Source organism: Neoarius graeffei, chromosome 3, assembly GCF_027579695.1.
Source record: "Neoarius graeffei isolate fNeoGra1 chromosome 3, fNeoGra1.pri, whole genome shotgun sequence".
In the NCBI taxonomy this organism is placed as follows: domain Eukaryota; kingdom Metazoa; phylum Chordata; class Actinopteri; order Siluriformes; family Ariidae; genus Neoarius; species Neoarius graeffei.
The window spans coordinates 101,559,617-101,578,780 of record NC_083571.1 but is presented as its reverse complement, the minus strand read 5'-3'; the positions used below and the strand labels follow the sequence as shown (position 1 = coordinate 101,578,780).

At 40.5% G+C, this 19,164-nt stretch overlaps 1 protein-coding gene across 1 annotated transcript in view; it reads left to right on the top strand.

Moving 5' to 3' along the window:
• Nucleotides 1–5,848: 5,848 nt before the first annotated feature.
• actr10 (actin related protein 10) overlaps nucleotides 5,849–19,164 on the top strand; it is a 37,747-nt gene continuing 24,431 nt past the window's right edge. Inside the window, exon 1 of the mRNA XM_060917791.1 lies at nucleotides 5,849–6,017. Coding sequence (XP_060773774.1) covers nucleotides 5,941–6,017 — 77 coding nt within the window. The 5' untranslated portion in view covers nucleotides 5,849–5,940. The remainder of the gene's footprint in view (nucleotides 6,018–19,164) is intronic.

Here is a 19,164-nt window from a genome sequence, read left to right as displayed (position 1 = left end):
AATCATCAGATTAACGTTTTTAAAACGATTCGCGTACACACACAAAATTTCTGTGCCCACAACAAAACCGTTCCCCGTGCACACAGCAACGCCAATACACGGATACGCTAATCACATGACTAATTAGACGGCATGTCACATGATCCCAGTGCATATCGGGCATGCGCAAGTCACTCACCACTTGCAAGTGGAAGGATGGCAAGCCTAAAGACCATTTTTTCATGGACGGATGACGAGGTCCAATTGTTACTAAACGTAACATTGGATTATAAAACAACGTGGCATGACCAACGCCAGCGAATCAGGAAGGTGGATGTCACAGTGATGTTGTCCAATGACGACGTCAGCTAGAGCTCAGCACTGCGTATCCTCGTTCCTCAATGTTTACACAGCACCGGATCAGATACGTACTGGGTTGAATACGTGGGCCCTGGCGGATTCAAATTGTTCCGCCTGTGGAGTCGTTTCCTGGCGTTTTAATGTGCACGGACAGTGCATCCGCAACGAAAACGATACGGATACGGTCTAATGTAAACACCACCTAAATGTACACAACCATTCGGATCTAGCAGAGGCATATCCATCATTAGTCTTACCCCAATTTGTATAGACACTTTTTTTTATTACAAGGTGCATGCATGACAAAAATAGAAAGTAATTAGGCTGCCTTCAGTTTCCCACTGTGGTTCAAAGTAGAGCAAGTAAAACTTATGCCTGCTACATATAATCAAAGTCTGTCTTTCTTGCTCTCTGTATTTCTTTCATTCCTCCTTCAATAATACCAGAGGCTTACAAATGCTTGCTAAAAATACAGCAGCTACTGTGATAGACACTTGGAGATTTACTGGAGCAAGCGCATTAGTAGCAAAGAATATAAAAAGCATTTTTGTTGTTACTAACTTCAAGAACATGAAAAAAACTAGATAGAACTCGACGCCAATGGCGTCAATGGGGATGCCTCCGCCCGGTAGACTACACGCCTTATTAAGTTGTGATTTGGGGATGGACATTTGACCTCACAGTAATTGTGACCTGGTGAAATTACTTGCATCAGCCTTGGAGACATTGTGTTCACAAGGTTTTCGGACAGACATTTGACCTCACAGCGACCTTGACCTTAGACCTTTTGATCTCAAAATCTAATCAGTTTATCTTTGTCCCCAAATGCACAAATGGTGAAAGTTTGGTGAAATTCCTTTCATTTGCCTTGGAGACATTGTGTTCACAAGGTTTTCGGACAGACATTTGACCTCACAGCGACCTTGACCTTAGACCTTTTGATCTCAAAATCTAATCAGTTCATGTTTGTCCCAAAGTGCACAAATGGTGAAAGTTTGGTGAAATTCCTTTCATTAGCCTTTGAGATATCGCGTTCACAAGGTTTCGGGATGGACGCATGGACAGACGGACAACCCGAAAACATAATGCCTCCTGCACCTTACGGTGGTGGAGGCATAAAAAAAAAAACCTCCAAGATACATGAATATATTCAAAATCATAAATGATTGACAATTATTAAAGAAAAGTACTGACCTCCTTGTAAATGAACTGGTTCTGTCCAGGTGTCTCCAAGCTCTGCCAGTCTGGAACTGAGGGTCAGGTCAGGCTGCACTAGTCCAGGTACCAATGCTTTATCTTGCTCTATGGCTGTAAACAGATTTACCTGTACTACTCTCTCACTGTCCTGTGTAAATCCTCCAGTCTGTCCATCATAACTGCCTGAAGTGGTCACAGGTGTAACAGCTGGGTTGATGTTCCTGGGAGATTGGCTCACAGAGGCATGGGCAGAGAATAGGGGTTCAGTTGCGGGTCCTCTCGAAATCTTCAGCTCATCATATTGGTTCTGGATCGTCTTTACCTCCCATCCTCCCTCAGGTTTCATGTTCAATGGGCGAGGTTTGGTGAGAGGCTGTACAGTCCCCTTATCTTCTTCTATATCACTGTAATGTAAGCTGATGTAGTCAGTGTGTCCCAGTGTAACTCGTGTCTGTGCAGGTCTGTCTGTCCTCAGCCGTACTGGCAATATAGATGGCCCTACTTTCTGCTCGGCATAATTCTCTGGAGATGTAGGTGGCTCCTTCTCTGCATTATCATAATTTCCAGGTCCCACTGTGTGATCCATAAGAGGAAGGGATTCATATGGAAATGTAGGTAAAAGCTTCTGTTTCTTTTCCTCAGCCGAATTCTCATCAGTAGACTCGGTGCTTTCTTCATGGTATTGTGTAGAAGATTTAGTGCTTCTCGGAAACAACTCTGTCTGTCTAACGTGTCCCAGGATGGCATCTGTCACTGCAATCTTCATCTCTTCATACCTGGCACTGGATACGGCATCTGCTGTTTCTCCAAGTTCTGGTACAAGGGGGGTTGATGCCAGGTGTATGGAAGAGATTAGACACATCTTGTCATCATGGTGGCTTGCTGGATGTTCACTGGTGTCTCTTGATCGTTGCTCTGTTCTATCACAGCGTCTTTCCTGTGGTGAAGAGCTGCTGCTTAATGGGGCAGCCCAAGTAGAAAAACATGCCCCAACCAACAGGAGAATTTGGAATAGTACACGGTGCGGCATTCTTACTTGATTGTTGAGTACATAAATCTAGGGGCTTCAAAAGAGATTACGTGACTTTCAGGGCTCCTAAGGATTGATAGGTGGACACATCCAGAACTCACCTTGGGGGGAAAAAAATAGTTAAAAATGTTTACGTTTCATAGCAAGATACCACTGACTTCCTTTATAAAACTACAGTGGCATGCAAAAGTTTGGGCACCCTTACTGAAAATATCTGTTACTGTGAATAGTTAAGTGAGCAGAAGATGAACTGATCACCAAAAGGCATAAAGGTAAAGATGACATTTCTTTTCAGTGTTTTCTGCAAGATTTGTGTATTATTTTTGTTTTGTACAATTGGAGAGTGAAAAAAGAAAAGGAACACCATGCGAAAGTTTGGGCACCCCAATACATTTGAGTTCTCAGGGAACTTTTACCAAGGTTCCCGACCTTAATTAGCTTATTGAGCTGTGGCTTGTTCCAATTCTTCGTTAGGAAAGGTCAGATGATGCAGATTTCAAAGTTGTATAAATTCTCTGACTCCTCAAACTTGTCCCTAAAATCAACAGCCATGGGCTCCTCTAAGCAACTCCCTCGCATTCTGAATAATAAAATAATTAATGCTCACAAAGCAGGAGAAGGCTACAAGAACGTAGCAAAGTGTTTTCAGGTAGCTGTTTCCTCAGATTGTAATGTTATTAAGAAATGGCAGTTAACAGAAACAGTGGAGATCAAGGTGAGGTCTGGAAGATGAAGAAAACTTTCTGAAAGAACTGCTCGTTGGATTGCTAGAAAGGCAATCCCCTGTTTGACTGCAAAAGAGCTTCAGAAAGGTTTAGCAGACCCTGGAGTGGTGGTGCACTGTTCTACTATGCAGCGACACCTGAACAAATATGACCTTAATGGAAGAGTCATCAGAAGAAAACCGTTCCTACGTCCTAGCCACAAAATTCAGCGTCTGAAATTTGCAAATGAACATCTAAATAAGCCTGATGCATTTTGGAAACAAGTCCTGTGGACTGATGAAATCAAAATAGAACTTTTTGGCCACAATGTGCAAAGGTATGTTTGGAGAAAAAAGGGTGCCAAATTCCAGGAAAAGAACACCTCTCCAACTCTGAAGCATGGGTGTGGATCGATCATGCTTTGGGGTCGTGTTGCAGCCAGTGGCACAGGGCACATTTCATTGGTCGAGGGAAGCATGGATTCGAATAAATACCAGCAAATTCTGGAAGCAAACATCACACCATCTGTAAAAAAGTTGAAGTTAAAAAGAGGACGGGTCCTACAATAAGACAATGATCCAAAACACACCTCAAAATCTACAACGGAATACCTCAAGAGGCACAAGCTGAAGGTTTTGCCCTGGCCCTCACAGTCCCCTGACCTAAACATCATTCAAAATCTGTGGATAGATCTCAAAAGAGCAGTGCATGCAAGACAGCCCAGGAAACTTGTAGAACTGGAAGCCTTTTGCAAGGACGAATGTGTGAAAATCCCCCAGGCAAGAACTGAAAGATTATTAGCTGGCTACAAAAAGTGTTTAGAAGCTGTGATACTTGCCAAAGGAGGTGTTACTAGGTACTAACCATGCAGGGTGCCCAAACTTTTGCTTCAGGCCCTTTTCCTTTTTTGTCATTTTGGAAATGTAAAAGATGAAAATAAAAAATTGTTTTTGCTTAAAATATAAAGAGAATGAGTCATCTTTAACTTTATGCCTTTTGGAGATCATTTCATCTTCAACTTGTTCAACAGCAATTTTGACCAGGGGTGCCCAAACTTTTGCATACCACTGTATAAGATGTGAGGTAGAACTGACAGAATGGGGGGGGGGAAACATTTTGTAATGCAGTGTAAATTTTACGTAACATTCTGATTTAAATATATATATCTTTACCTCATATCTGCAAAAGACACACAGCTCCCCTGCAAAACCTGACACAGCACACTGCCGCACTCCTCCACTCACAAACCCCTAAAAATAGCACTATTCCTTCTGCATGACAAAGCGCCCTAGTGCAGGCTGTGCAAATCAATGTGCTGTCAATTAATAATGCTAAATTATTGTAACACAATCTGTTTTTTGCTCGTATCAACCTAAAAGCCAGGAAACCCTGCTTTTCAGAAAGCATTTTCAGAAAGTGCGTGGAAATCCTATTCATTGGTGTTTAATGCTTTCTCTTTTCCAACTCATAGTCTTTTGATTTCATTTTTATGCATATGAAATGTCCATATGCCATGATCATCAGAGTGGAGTGGATCTATAGCTCAGATGATCATCTTTGCGCAGTAGAAAGCAAACTGTGACTCAAGTGCAAAAGACAGATCTCTCACAAACTGGGTGATGAATTTGTAAACATAGATATAGATATATAGATATAGACATGGGTTATGCAGTGGAGCAATGGGAGTCTAATGATTATTCAGCAAAGCTTCTTAAAATGTTTGTAATTTTACCTGATCAGCTTGTCGACCTCATTCTGTAGAAGTACACAAACACCTTTGATCCAGTGTTATCATATGCCTCTGGCTCTGGACACGTAAACAGGATAGGCAGTGTTGTTGTTGTTGTTGTTGTTGTTATGGTTTATGAGCTCCGGATGCTGCGCCATGCCGAGAAAAACCCCAACGCAGGTCTGAGTCCTGTTTTAAGATTTCCCCAACGCCCCCCAAAAAGTTCATAATACATGCAGCATCTTGCTTTTAATAAGACAACACCCAGTTGTTTGTATCCATCTTCTACACCTGTATTTTTCCCCAATTTAAATTATTATTCCTATGATTGTTAGGATACATTTCTACTAATCAAAATATAAACCAAGCAAGTACAATCTATTTTTTTAATTATTAATATTTTCTACGCAGCTTCCTGACACGTTGGACCAATTTGATTAAACCATCACTATTGCACAAGCAATCCCTGGTCAACATCAGCACCAAGCAGTCTTGCTGATTTCAAGTATTTCATTACATCTGATCTCGGATCAGCTTCTGTACCAATCCCACCTCCTAAACCATAAAACAATAAACTGTGTTAAGCTGGTCTCTGATCAGCACTAACAGCGCTGCTGGGTCGTACCGTCACGGCTGACTTTATATTTGCCTTTCGACGCTGTCGCTTTTTTCTGCTAGAAGAAAATATAACATTTTACTCGAGAATATATTAGTGAAACGTAATATCATTTAAGTTGATCCAGGAAGCTAAATCTTATTTGTATGAACTGATTTTTAAAATTATTTATTTTATTTTAATCAGGCATATGCTAGGTCTGCTAAGTCGAGGTCCTCTTCCCCGCCCTGTAATAGCATCAAGCGCTAGCTTGTTGTTGTGAATATTTTTTTTCTGTGTTCTGGTCGGGAAGCGGCTGTGTTATAAATCCACTCGGTGAATTAAAATGCCCTTGTTTGAGGTTTTGGGGAGCGGAGGAGAGAAAACAGCTGTTGTCATTGATTTAGGAGCTGCGTATACAAAGTGAGTGATGAAATTAAAGAGTGTTAGCACTAAACTGTGAGCTGGCTAATGGGCTGAGTCACACTTCAGCTGTAGTGAAGGAGATAATAGTCAGGAGGCTAGTTGGCAAAATTTGCCAAGTCTTGTTTTTGGTAATAATACACACTACTGTTCAAAAGTTTGGGGTCACTTTGAAATGTCCTTATTTTTGAAAGAAAAGCACTGTTCTTTTCAATGAAGATCACTTTAAACTAATCAGAAATCCACTCTATACATTGCTAATGTGGTAAATGACTATTCTAGCTGCAAATGTCTGGTTTTTGGTGCAATATCTCCATAGGTGTATAGAGGCCCATTTCCAGCAACTATCACTCCAGTGTTCTAATGGTCCAATGTGTTTGCTCATTGCCTCAGAAGGCTAATGGATGATTAGAAAACCCTTGTACAATCATGTTAGCACAGCTGAAAACAGTTGAGCTCTTTAGAGAAGCTATAAAACTGACCTTCCTTTGAGCAGATTGAGTTTCTGGAGCATCACATTTGTGGGGTCGATTAAATGCTCAAAATGGCCAGAAAAATGTCTCGACTAGATTTTCTATTCATTTTACAACTTATGGTGGTAAATAAAAGTGTGACTTTTCATGGAAAACACAAAATTGTTTGGGTGACCCCAAACTTTTGAACGGTAGTGTACAAGTCCAGATATAAATTCATAAGCCTGGGCTTGTTGTAATGTTTGTAGGCTGCTGTTTCATAGCTCATTATGCAGGGAAACTTTGTGCATAAAAAGAGCCCTGAAACCACATATAGGAAATTGGTATAGAAGTATTACATCATTAATATGCAATTATTATATCCATAATGGGTGTTATTTGTGGCACACGACCTTTTTTTTTTTTTACTCAGGTTCAAAGCATGGTTCATACATTAGATACCCATTTAACCCTAAAAGGACCTCAGTTACTGAGGCCAAGTTTACATTAGACCGTATCTGTCTCGTTTTCTTCGCGGATGCACTGTCCGTTTACATTAAAACGCCGGGAAACGGGAATCCGCCAGCGTCCACGTATTCAATCCAGATGGTGTCAGCTCCAGTGCTGTGTAAACATTCAGAATACGCGGATACGTTGTGCTGAGCTCTAGCTGGCGTCGTCATTGGACAACGTCACTGTGACATCCACCTTCCTGATTCGCTGGCGTTGGTCATGTGACGCGACTGCTGAAAAACAGCGCAGACTTCCGCCTTGTATCACCTTTCATTAAAGAGTATCAAAGTATGAAAATGCTGCACATTGTGTAGTTATGATTGTCTTTAGGCTTGCCATCCTTCCACTTGCAAGTGGTAAGTGACGCGCATGCCCGACATGCACTGAGATCTCACACACAGCGGCTCAGTCCCAAATCACTGCTTGTGCACTTCACTCGCGCGCTCTGTGAGCTGCGCAGGGCCGGAGTGCGCACCCTCCAGAGGGCACCTGCTGTTCAGGGCGGAGTGATTTGGAGCACAGGATGCCTGCGGAGCCGAGCGTATCCGTGTATTGGCGTTGCTGTGTGCACGTGAATCATGTATTGGTGTTGCTGTGTGCACACTAATCGTTTTAAAAACGTTAATCTGATGATCCGCTGATACGGTCTAATGTAAACCCCACCTGAGTTAGAACCTCAGAGGTGGTGTGCTGCTCAGTCTATTCAACTGACCTAAAGGTTGTTTTACAATCAGGGTACGCAAGCTAAAAATCACATTTAACACTTATTATCTTCAATATCAAAAGGCTTGACTAAATAAACTTGGTTGTTTATTGTAGCCCTGTGATAGCTCTATTTACCATGCAAAAAAAAAAAATTGGTGATAACGTTATTTTTGGTGAATGTATGGCAATATATGTCATATTTAGCAAAATTACTCGTGTCATATTTAGAAAAAGTGCTTTTTTTTTAACCACAGGTAGCTCCAAAAGGGATGCACTTAAATCATTCTTTATACCATAAAACAAATATTTGGCTCCATATCATTGGAAACATAGTTAAGTTTTAATGTTGAATGCCAGTAAGTTTTCAGACTATTTTGATCAAATTAGTATGTAATTGTGTAAAAAAAAAATCCTCTCCGAGACAGCTAATTTTTCAATATAAAATAACATATATCTAAAATGATTATTTTCATCCTAAAATGTGGTCAAGATATTGGGACATAAATATTAGAGACAACTAACACAAAGCTTACAGCCTTATATTTAAAAGCACTATGGAAGTATTGGATTCTGAATTGTCCAAAAAAAAAAAAAAAAAAAGTCCTCTCCGAGAATCACTTTATTTGTTTCTCCCATCTTATAGCAGATTACACAAAACTACCATACACATGTCAAAAAATGACCTGAAATCTGTTCTTTAACTTGTCCTTCACTTAAAAACTGATACAAGAACCAGTTTGAATCAATTTGAATTTTGGACTCCTGTGACACAAACTTTGTACCCTGATCGTAAAACAACCCTTAAATTAAAGACTTTAAGTAATGGTAAAACACAGACTATTAATAAGAACAGTATAAATACCTGCGTCATTGTTTTTAACCATCTCTTATTAGTGTTTCCATTTATGCATTACATAATGTGATATTTAATTTACTTTAAGTGGGTTTGTGGAAATTATTTGTATTTGAGTATATAAATGAGATCCTTTAAGACTATCCATAAATTGATCTACTGCAATCATTATTTAGATTTATAAAATTTATAAAAATGATTACTAATAGAATTTATGTTGAATGCCAGTAAGTTTTCAGACTATTTTGATCAAATTAGTATGTAATTGTGTCAAAAAAATGTCCTCTCCGAGACAGCTAGTTTTTCAATATAAAATAACATATCTAAAATGATTATTTTCATCCTAAAATGTGGTCAAGATATTGGGACATAAATATTAGAGACAACTAACACAAAGCTTACAGCCTTATATTTAAAAGCACTATGGAAGTAGTGGATTCTGAATTGTCAAAAAAAAAAGTCCTCTCCGAGAATCACTTCATTTGTTTCTCCCAGCCCTGCTTAAAGCTACACTTAATCTTGTTATAATACAAACTATTACACATGCCTATCTGTTCTTTAACTTGTCCTTCACTTAAAAACTGGTACAAGAACCAGTTTGAATCAATTTGAATTTTGGACCCCTGTGACACAAACTTTGTACCCTGATTGTAAAACAACCCATAACTTTTTGCTTTTAGGAGTTTGTTACTGGGTCCATCTCAGAAACTGGTCTCTCATTTGGGACATTATGGTCAAAAAAATTCATTTTCTAATTTTTTTTTTTTTTTTTTTTTGCATTTACCTACAGGGTTCCTACGCAGTATGGAAAAGTATGGAATTTGATTTTAGTATTTTCCAGGTCTGGAAAAGTATGGAAAATGGAAATTAGGGTATGGAGAAATATTTGTGTTTCCAGACCTTTGCCGCTACATAGTAAAATGAAGCTCAACATTCCGACATTCAGTTGAATTTTGCCAAAGAAATGTGTTGAAATGCGGAGGGAGGGAAACGGGTGTTCTGTTGTACTGGCATGCGCTCCGCCACACCTCCTGAACCTGCTTGCTTCTTGCAAGACTTTGGACAAGACGCAGGAAAACCCCCTGCTACAAAACGCCTCTTGAACACGCGTGAGCACACATCATAGCTCCAGTCAGTGTAAAAATGCTTATGGCTTATTTGGCAGTGTTGCCAGAATTTGCTAGAAAAATAAGGCACATGGACCCTGAAAACAAGCGACCCAAGACAAAAAAAACTGCCAACAAAAATATGAAAGCTGTGTAAGCAAACATACATATAAACTGAACAATGCTGTTATTACATTATTATTATAATTACATTACGTTTAGTTGTCGCTTTTATCTAAAGCCACTTAGTTATTACAGGGTACAACATGGTTACAACCTGGAGCAATGTGGGGTTAAATGCCTTGCTCAAGGGCACTGCAGCCATTACATACTGGTTAGGGTGGCCACGTCTGCCATCTCTTGGTATGTGGACAAAATGTGATCTACAGTGGAACTAACACAGGGCCTTCATAAAACACAATAGTAAATACAAAAAATGCCATAATGACTGTTTTCAAATTAGAAGCTTCAGTAAACTTGTGTGTGCGCACAACATACAGGGTGTCCCGAAAAAATGTATACACACTTTGAATCATTGTGAAGTAGGTGTTTATTCAAATTCATTTCATTTTCAAGGTGTAATAGAATTTACAGACATCACTTTATTGTTTTATCACTGCCTCTAACTGATGTTTATAGTCTACGCTATGAGACCTGCAACAGTCACTGAAAGTGAACGTCCAAAAATACCAAGAGAATTGAATGTGATTTGCTTTGTCAGCAGTGACTGGACCAGAATGGATATCAGTTTGAGAACAGGCAGTGACTAAATAATAAAATGTCTGTAAATTCTATGGATTTTAATAAACACATACAGTACTTTACAGTGATTAAAAGTGTGTATACATTTTTTTTTCGGGACATCCTGTATGTGCTTGACATCTTCACACACCTGTGTTTTAATGTCTTGAAGTGTGCATCAGATACGTGTGCGTCAGAGTGGCATCCTGCATTTTGTGTAATGTGTATATATATTTATGACAAAAACAGGGCACTGATGCAAATTTTAGGCCAAGCTAAATATGGTATGCATTTTGGTGGTATGTCATAATGTGAGTACCTGTTTGATTTTCAAGTAATTCTTTTAAATATGAGTAGTTGTTTGTTCGCTGAAGTCTCCAAACCTGAGAATTTGAGTATGGAAAAAGTCTGGAATTTTAAATTTGAAAATGTGTAGGAGCCCTGTACCTAACACTCAATGTTTCTTTTGTCATGTTTAATAAGAATAAAGATAGCACATACTTGCTAACTTTTTTCAAAATTCTCATGGGGGAGAAACGTGCATGAACGACATTTTCAATTGGACGAGGCTGTGATGCGCAGTTGAAATGATAAAAACAGTGGATCCCAATTAATTGCGAACCATTTGAAATGTATACAATTAGAGTTTTTGAATTGTTGATTTTGTTCCATCACTTACTATAGGTTATGGGATTCGTGTATCAGGGATGAGAGAGCTCAGCTCAGAGTGAAAAATCTGAAATAATACTCGTCTTGAATTTTAATATAATAACAATGAAAGGGAAGTCTAAATCAGATTTTGAGCTGAAAAATCTCCTGCCTGAATATTGTATACATACAGAGACCCACAGAAAATAGCACAAGTGATGCTTTAGATTAGAAGAATGTTTATCATTTCTTAAAATAGTCACAGTGAATGAAAGTATGATTGGATTGCATCAAATGTGTTTTCCTTCTGTAAGCTCATGTAAAAATACAGAGAAGCGGCTAGAGATGATATGAGGAGTAACCACTCAATTAAATAAATACTGCACTGTCTTAGTACTACTAAAATGCATCTCGCTCACTAAACACTTTCCAACAGAATTTTTAAAAAGCACTAGAAATCCTATCGGAATGCATCAGAGGAATTTGCTCATTTGCAAACTTTTGAAAGTTTTCAGACAAAATTTAAAAATGGCACTATAAATACTACCATACTATCAAAATATACTCCACAAAGAAATTCACTCGAATGCAAAATTTTAGTCCTACCAAAATACACTCACTAGTAATCTTTCACTTAAAACCTCAAAACTCTATCACTTAAAACTTTCAAACATAAATTCAAAATAGCACTAAGACACGACCACTGGCTATTCAAATACATTCACCAAACAAATTCGATAGTTGCGGCCACCTGATCCAGCGTTAAAAATTTTCCAACTGAAATAAATTCACGAGATCCGGATGTAAACATACAGACTTCTAAACTTTGACCCGTGTGGTCAGTGAATCGCTTACCTTGCAAAATGCATTGGTCTGGCTGGTCGAACATTTGCTTATCCATGCACCCCTGCCAGAACACCGAGATCCTCTAATCAGCTGCTACTGGTCGCCCCTAAAACAAAACTAAAAACTAGTGCTGTCAAGCAATTAAAATATTTAATCGCGATTAATGTCGCGACTGTCATAGTTAACTCGCGATTAATCGCAATTTAATCGCACATTTTTGTCACATGAAAAACCATTGTAATTCTCTTATCAGCATAAAAAAGTGAATGGGCTTGCTCACCGTTCGAACTACGGGGGTACACGGGGGATCTGAGATCCCCTGAAACAGACATGAGATCCCTTGAAAACATGATTTGGGAAATGTTGGGGGGTCTCTAAAATATTGGCAAAATGATGTTTATTGACATAGCAATCGTGTGTAACGGGAAGCATTTGCATATCCGAAGTGAGCACGCAATGGAGAGCCGCGCTCTGAGACAAGCGCAAGCACCCCCCCAAGGGAAAAAAAGGGACCCCCCGAAAATATCGGCATAGTTCGAACACTGGTTGTACCAATGTTTTTTTTTTTTTTTTTTTTATTGCAGAGCATAACACGTCTTGTCACAGCCACTGCAAAGTGGGGCTGGAGCCACGGATGGGAAAACGAAACCTAAGCCGAGCACCGTGGCTCTTCGGGGGAGGGCAGAGGACTCTGGCTGTGCGGGGCGTGGCATTACAGTCTAACTGCTATCGTTTTTCTAAGCAAAGTCTCTGTTCCAAGTTCCTGGCAGTTTCAAAAGCTTATGAAAAACCTACATCATGTCAGAGCGTTAATCTCGCGATTAAAAAAAATTATCGCCGTTAAAATTGAGTCAAGTTAACGCATTAATAACGCAACATTTTTGACAGCACTACTAAAAACCAAAGGTGACCGAGCCTTTGTGGCGGCGGCCCCTAGGCTCTGGAATAACTTGCCCTGGCACATCCAATCTGCAGGATCATTTGAGGTTTTTAAATCTTCTCTAAAAACACACTTTTTCTCCCTGTACAGCACTTTGGTCAACCCCGGTTGTTTTTAAATGTGCTCTATAAATAAAGGTTGAGTTGAGTTATCCATGGAAATTCATTCTCCCATGCAACCTGGTATTTGCATTCGTATTTTTGCCGTTTAGTGGCCATGATGAATGACTGCTTGTAAAAAATGTCGGACAGCTTGGGTGAATCCTGCATTACGGAAGTGACTGTCGTTCTGTTTGTTGATTTGGTTAAAAATCAGTTGACGTCAAGTGTTTCTCATATGATTCTGATTGGCCGTAATCGGGAGTATTTTTAACTTGGCAGTAGGGATTTCCCAAAACCGGGAGATTATCCAGTTTTTAGCAAATACGATCGGGAGACAGAGGCTAAAATCGGGAGCCTCCCGCCGAAATCGGGAGGGTTGGCAAGTATGATAGCATCTTGCTTTATCTGGCCTCCACTGTGGAAATTTTTTTTGATTACAATTCAAATGTTTTTGTAAAATTGATTTACATATAAAATAACTACGGCGGCACGGTGGTGTAGTGGTTAGCACTGTCGCCTCACAGCAAGAAGGTCTGGGTTCGACCCCCGTGGCCGGCGAGGGCCTTTCTGTGTGGAGTTTGCATGTTCTCCCCGTGTCCGCGTGGGTTTCCTCCGGGTGCTCCGGTTTCCCCCACAGTCCAAAGACATGCAGGTTAGGTTAACTGGTGACTCTAAATTGACCGTAGGTGTGAATGTGAGTGTGAATGGTTGTCTGTGTCTGTGTGTCAGCCCTGTGATGACCTGGCAACTTGTCCAGGGTGTACCCCGCCTTTCGCCCGTAGTCAGCTGGGATAGGCTCCAGCTTGCCTGCGACCCTGTAGAACAGGATAAAGCGGCTAGAGATAATGAGATGAGATGAGATAAAATAACTACATCATGAAGAATTAAAGCCCCTCCTTCACAGATAAGTGAAAATATTGAATAAATTTCCTCTTTTTGATTGCTTGGATTAAAAATGCCAAGTTATGATGACTGAATTGATTATTCACTTAAATATGAATAATATGATACATTTTGGGTATTTGATATGGCGAAATAGGACACAATGGAAAAATCAAGAACGCACCGGAAAGATGAGAATAACGGTGGTGGTAAAAGAACAGCGACTGTACCGGCTGAAGGTCGCGCGGGTCTCTGCTGCGGCGCGCGAGCAACGGGACATCACTACCGCACCGGACGGAGAGTGAGGCGGGGGCGGGGCAAAATGACTGGCCATAGATTCTATCAAAAGTTCGATGTAAATTGACCATGGTTGCAAAATATTGGCCAAAAATATGCAAACGCTACGAAATATGAAAGTAAGCTGAAAAAGAAACATTCTATTGCCTTATACTGCAAGACTAAAACAAAATAAAACTGTCAAAACTCACCTTTCCAGTGATAACGTCCGAACAGATCACTCGCGTAACAGAAAGGCCACAAATGGAAGCACGATCAACTTCTAACTGTTGGAGTGGAAAATTCCATTCTACACATGCAAATTGTTAATGCGTGTCCTTCCCCGCACACAAATAACACGCTACGGTAAAAAAATAGACCACAGCTCATTTTATAGCTCAGAAATTCATACAAGACCAGCTACCATTGTAGCATATTCTGTAAGAAACATATTCTATACCTAACTTTCAGCTTTCGTTTAAAAAAACAAAATCGCAGATTTATAACTCAATTTTTATATGGCATAGTGATTTTAAGTTACTACTTTTGGTGAGGTCGTGACCTTGACCCTGAGGCTTTCCATTTAGATCAAAACACACGATCGTATTGGTTTTGGGTTTGCGGAAAATGGAGTTACAACGGTGATCAAATATTTTGCATGATGTTTTATTACGGTTATGATTATTCTGTGAGCGCACCAATCCTTAGGTGGATAAAGTTACAACTTAAAATACAATTAGTGATAACTGTAGACTTTTCAGTGGACTACAACCTTTTTAAGGGAATGCGATGTAGTCAACCATTTATCATGTCCCAGATCAAGCCGCCATTTTTCCACAAATTTGCAGAATTTTTGCCAAATTCTGAATATTCACATCAAATTTCGTTTTATCTGTATTATTCCTTTCATTTTATTTCAAATTAAAACCAACATCACGATTCAAAACCATATAGTTTATTGACTGAGTATATTTAGTGGGGGACCCCCACAGTACCCAGTTTCTGAGACAGACCCTACTCTATAGATTCTTTATCTAAAAATATGTTTGTTTCAAGATTGATAGTGTTTAACAAGCTGACTGATTTTCTATTGGGGTCCCATAACTCTGTTGCAAAAAATATTTCAGCAAGTTAGTCGCTTCTTTGTGTGTCTGTCTTTTGCCTATCTGTGTGTCTGCCATAATTAAGAATATAACTAGAGCTGGGCGGCATGACCAAAATTCTATATCGCGGTATTTTTCAGAGTTACTCCGGTTTCACAGTATTTGACGGTATTTTTTAAATTTTTTTACGAGTCGGTGATTTTCCACTGATTGAGAGAAGATCTACTGCATATTGGCTAAGAATAGCCTATTCCATGGTCGTGACTATTGTGCATTGCGCATAAGTATTAATAGCCTACAGGTTTGCATGGCCCCATAAAGTGCTACAGTTTTCAAGGGGCGCTATGAAAGGAGGGAATCACATGCATTGCATGAAGCAGTCAAACATTTACATTCATCTCTGAATATCTTATTAATATCAGTGTTTCCCCTAGAAAATGTTTGAAGGTGTGGTGGCAAGTAGGGCTGCACAATGTATCGAAAAAGTATCGATATCGCGATATCATAGTTTGCGATACACATACCGCAAAAATTACTTAAATTTCGATAAAAGGCACATTTTTCTGTGCCGTCCAATCACATTTGAATGTCAACAAGCGCCGCGGGATAACTCCGCCCCCTATTGCAAAACAAGTAAAAGCCTCGTGGTGATGGCGGAAGGCGGGAGCAAGTGTGGTGAGACAAACTTGTGTGAGACAAACTGGTTTCCAAAAAAAAAAAATGCACGTCTGCTATTTGGAAGTACTTTGGATTCAGGAGGGGTGACGTACTGCAAACTCAGGTACTTTGCAAGACATGTACCTGTAAAACAGTGGTGGGGCGGCTCACTGGGACAAACACTGCTGTACAGAAGCATAAAAACATAAAACCGCGCTCTCTCTCTCACACACACACACACACACACACTACCGCGCTCTCTCTCTCTCTCTCTCTCTCACACTCACACACACGCACTACCTCTCACTCTCTCACACACACACACACTACCGCTCTCTCTCTCTCTCTCTCTCACACACACACACACACACACACACACACACACACACTACCGCTCGCTCACTCTCACACGCTACCTCTCTCTCTCTCTCTCTCTCTCTCTCTCACACTCACACACACACACCACTGCTCTCTCACCCGCATGTGTTATTAACAGATTGTGTTTGAGTTTATGGTGAATCTGTGTCGCTCACCTTCATCTCCCGGGAGCCGCTGAAATTGCCATTTTGAATGCTTTATGTTAATGTAATGTAGTTTTCAGTTTTTTGTTTACTTCAACTTAAGACATTTTCTGCTGCGCTCACAAAAATTAAGAGATTTAAAGATGATTGATGGACACCATTGCAGGTGTAGCCATGTTTTTCCAATAAAAAATAATGTTGGAATGGAAGCGATGCATTGGGTGTTTTTTTTTTTAAATGCTAGATACAGGGCAGAACGGCGAGTAGAGGTAAGAAAAACATTATATATTTAATTATCGTGATACATATCGATATCGAGATATTCAGTCATGTTATCGAATATCGCATATTTTTCTGATATCGTGCAGCCCTAGTGGCAAGACCTGCACTCAGACGTCCCACCCCAGTACGAGGATAAAAACAGCCAACAGCACAGAAGGCTATACATAGATTAATCCATCGGTCATGACTTTAGCCCACAACATGCCAGCACATAACTGTGCAGAATAAAATGCTAAAACAGCCAACAGTACACAACAAAAGCACCTCGGTAGTAGGCTAACTCAACTTAAACAACTTGCTTGTATCAGTGCCAATGCAGTATAGAAACATTGAAAACAGAGGAAGCAGTGCACTCGGCGGTGCTAATAGAAGTAACCAATGACTTGCACGTAAAACTTCCCAAAGGCCTGCCTGCGTCCGTCATTGGCCTGCACGAACTCCTTTGTGATGGCTGTCATGTCAGTTTGTTCCAGAATGTCACGGTGAATATGGCAGTTCATCAAGTCATTCAGTCTCTTGTGTCATTGTGGATCGGAGGTATGATTTCAGTCGAGGAAGTGTGGAAAACAAACGCTCTGCTAATGCCGAGGGCACGAAGGCCAAAAGCCAGGGCACCGAGGCCATAAAATAAAACAATGATTTTAAGTTCATGTCTATAATGAATTTAATTTAAGGACTAATGACTCTTCTGAGGAAGATTCGAGTCCCAGTCAAAACTATCAAGCAGGTAAAGAAACGTCTACAATATTTCTGAAGATAAGAAAATATTGAACACATCTAAACTCATCAATCCATCACTCACTTCAAAAATTGTAAAACTTAAACCTATATCCTCCCATAATTTTTGTTCAATTGACACCGAATGTGCAAGAGCATCTTCAGACTGGACTACTACTACGCAGATTTTTGATTAATCAAAATTGAGCCTGGAGTCCATCAAAATGTTTGACTGTAAATGGAACATGTACTAGCATGCAGGCTACTGATTAACCCGTAAGAGCCCAGACCGATTTCTCAATCAAGGAAAATTATTGAGGAAATAAAATGAACTAAATAGACGACAAAGAAAACATTTCTGACCTTTTATTTTTTAAAATAGCACTTTCATGTGTCAAGATCTGAAATATTAAATTGCAGATTTGCAGAACACTGCGACACTATTACACTGTTAACCCCAAAGTTCATTCTATGCAAACAGTTTGAGTAAATTCCACTTCTAAAGATTAGTTTTATTGCATTACTTAAACAGTATATGAAGAGTATATGAGACAGTCATTGGGTGTACTCATCTCATCTCATTATCTCTAGCCGCTTTATCCTTCTACAGGGTCGCAGGCAAGCTGGAGCCTATCCCAGCTGACTACGGGCGAAAGGCGGGGTACACCCTGGACAAGTCGCCAGGTCATCACAGGGCTGACACATAGACACAGACAACCATTCACACTCACATTCACACCTACGGTCAATTTAGAGTCACCAGTTAACCTAACCTGCATGTCTTTGGACTGTGGGGGAAACCGGAGGAAACCCATACGGGGAGAACATGCAAACTCCGCACAGAAAGGCCTTCGCCGGCCACGGGGCTCGAACCTGGATCTTCTTGCTGTGAGGCGACAGCGCTAACCACTACACCACCGTGCCGCCCGAGTCCGTTTCTGTTCGAGCTATTGAACAGACCAGGGGCTCAGTCCAGTTTTCCTGAGGCTTGTATTTTATTTTATTTTTTTTAAGGGAGATTGGCATAGATAGATCGGCGAGGTTATATCTAACTTTACAAGAAATATCATCACCCACACACATTCACAGGTTACAAACTTTCTCATCTCATTTATCTGTAGCCGCTTTATCCTGTTCTACAGGGTCGCAGGCAAGCTGGAGCCTATCCCAGCTGACTACGGGCGAAAGGCGGGGTACACCCTGGACAAGTCGCCAGGTCATCACAGGGCTGACACATAGACACAGACAACCATTCACACTCACATTCACACCTACGGTCAATTTAGAGTCACCAGTTAACCTAACCTGCATGTCTTTGGACTGTGGGGGAAACCGGAGCACCCGGAGGAAACCCACGCGGACACGGGGAGAACATGCAAACTCCGCACAGAAAGGCCCTCGCCGGCCACGGGGCTCGAACCCAGACCTTCTTGCTGTGAGGCGACAGCGCTAACCACTACACCACCGTGCCGCCCAAGATTGATTCAAGTATTGAAAAATAACCAGTGCAACTTGGCTTGCAGTATTACCAGTATAGAAACAGTATTCACACATGAACATAATGAACAAGGCACTAAGTAGGCCAAATCTCAGACATCACAAATTTTTGGCAAGGAAAACCAGACTGTCAACAGTATCTGGTTTGAGTGCTGCCCTGTGGCACGTGACAATGTCCCCACCAGTGCTGAAAGCTCTCTCCGATGGGGAACTGGTAGCAGGGATGCATAGATATCATCGGGCTAGGTTGGCAACTCGGGGGGGGGGGGATTCGCTTGGTAGCGTTTCCACCACTCCAAAGGGTCTG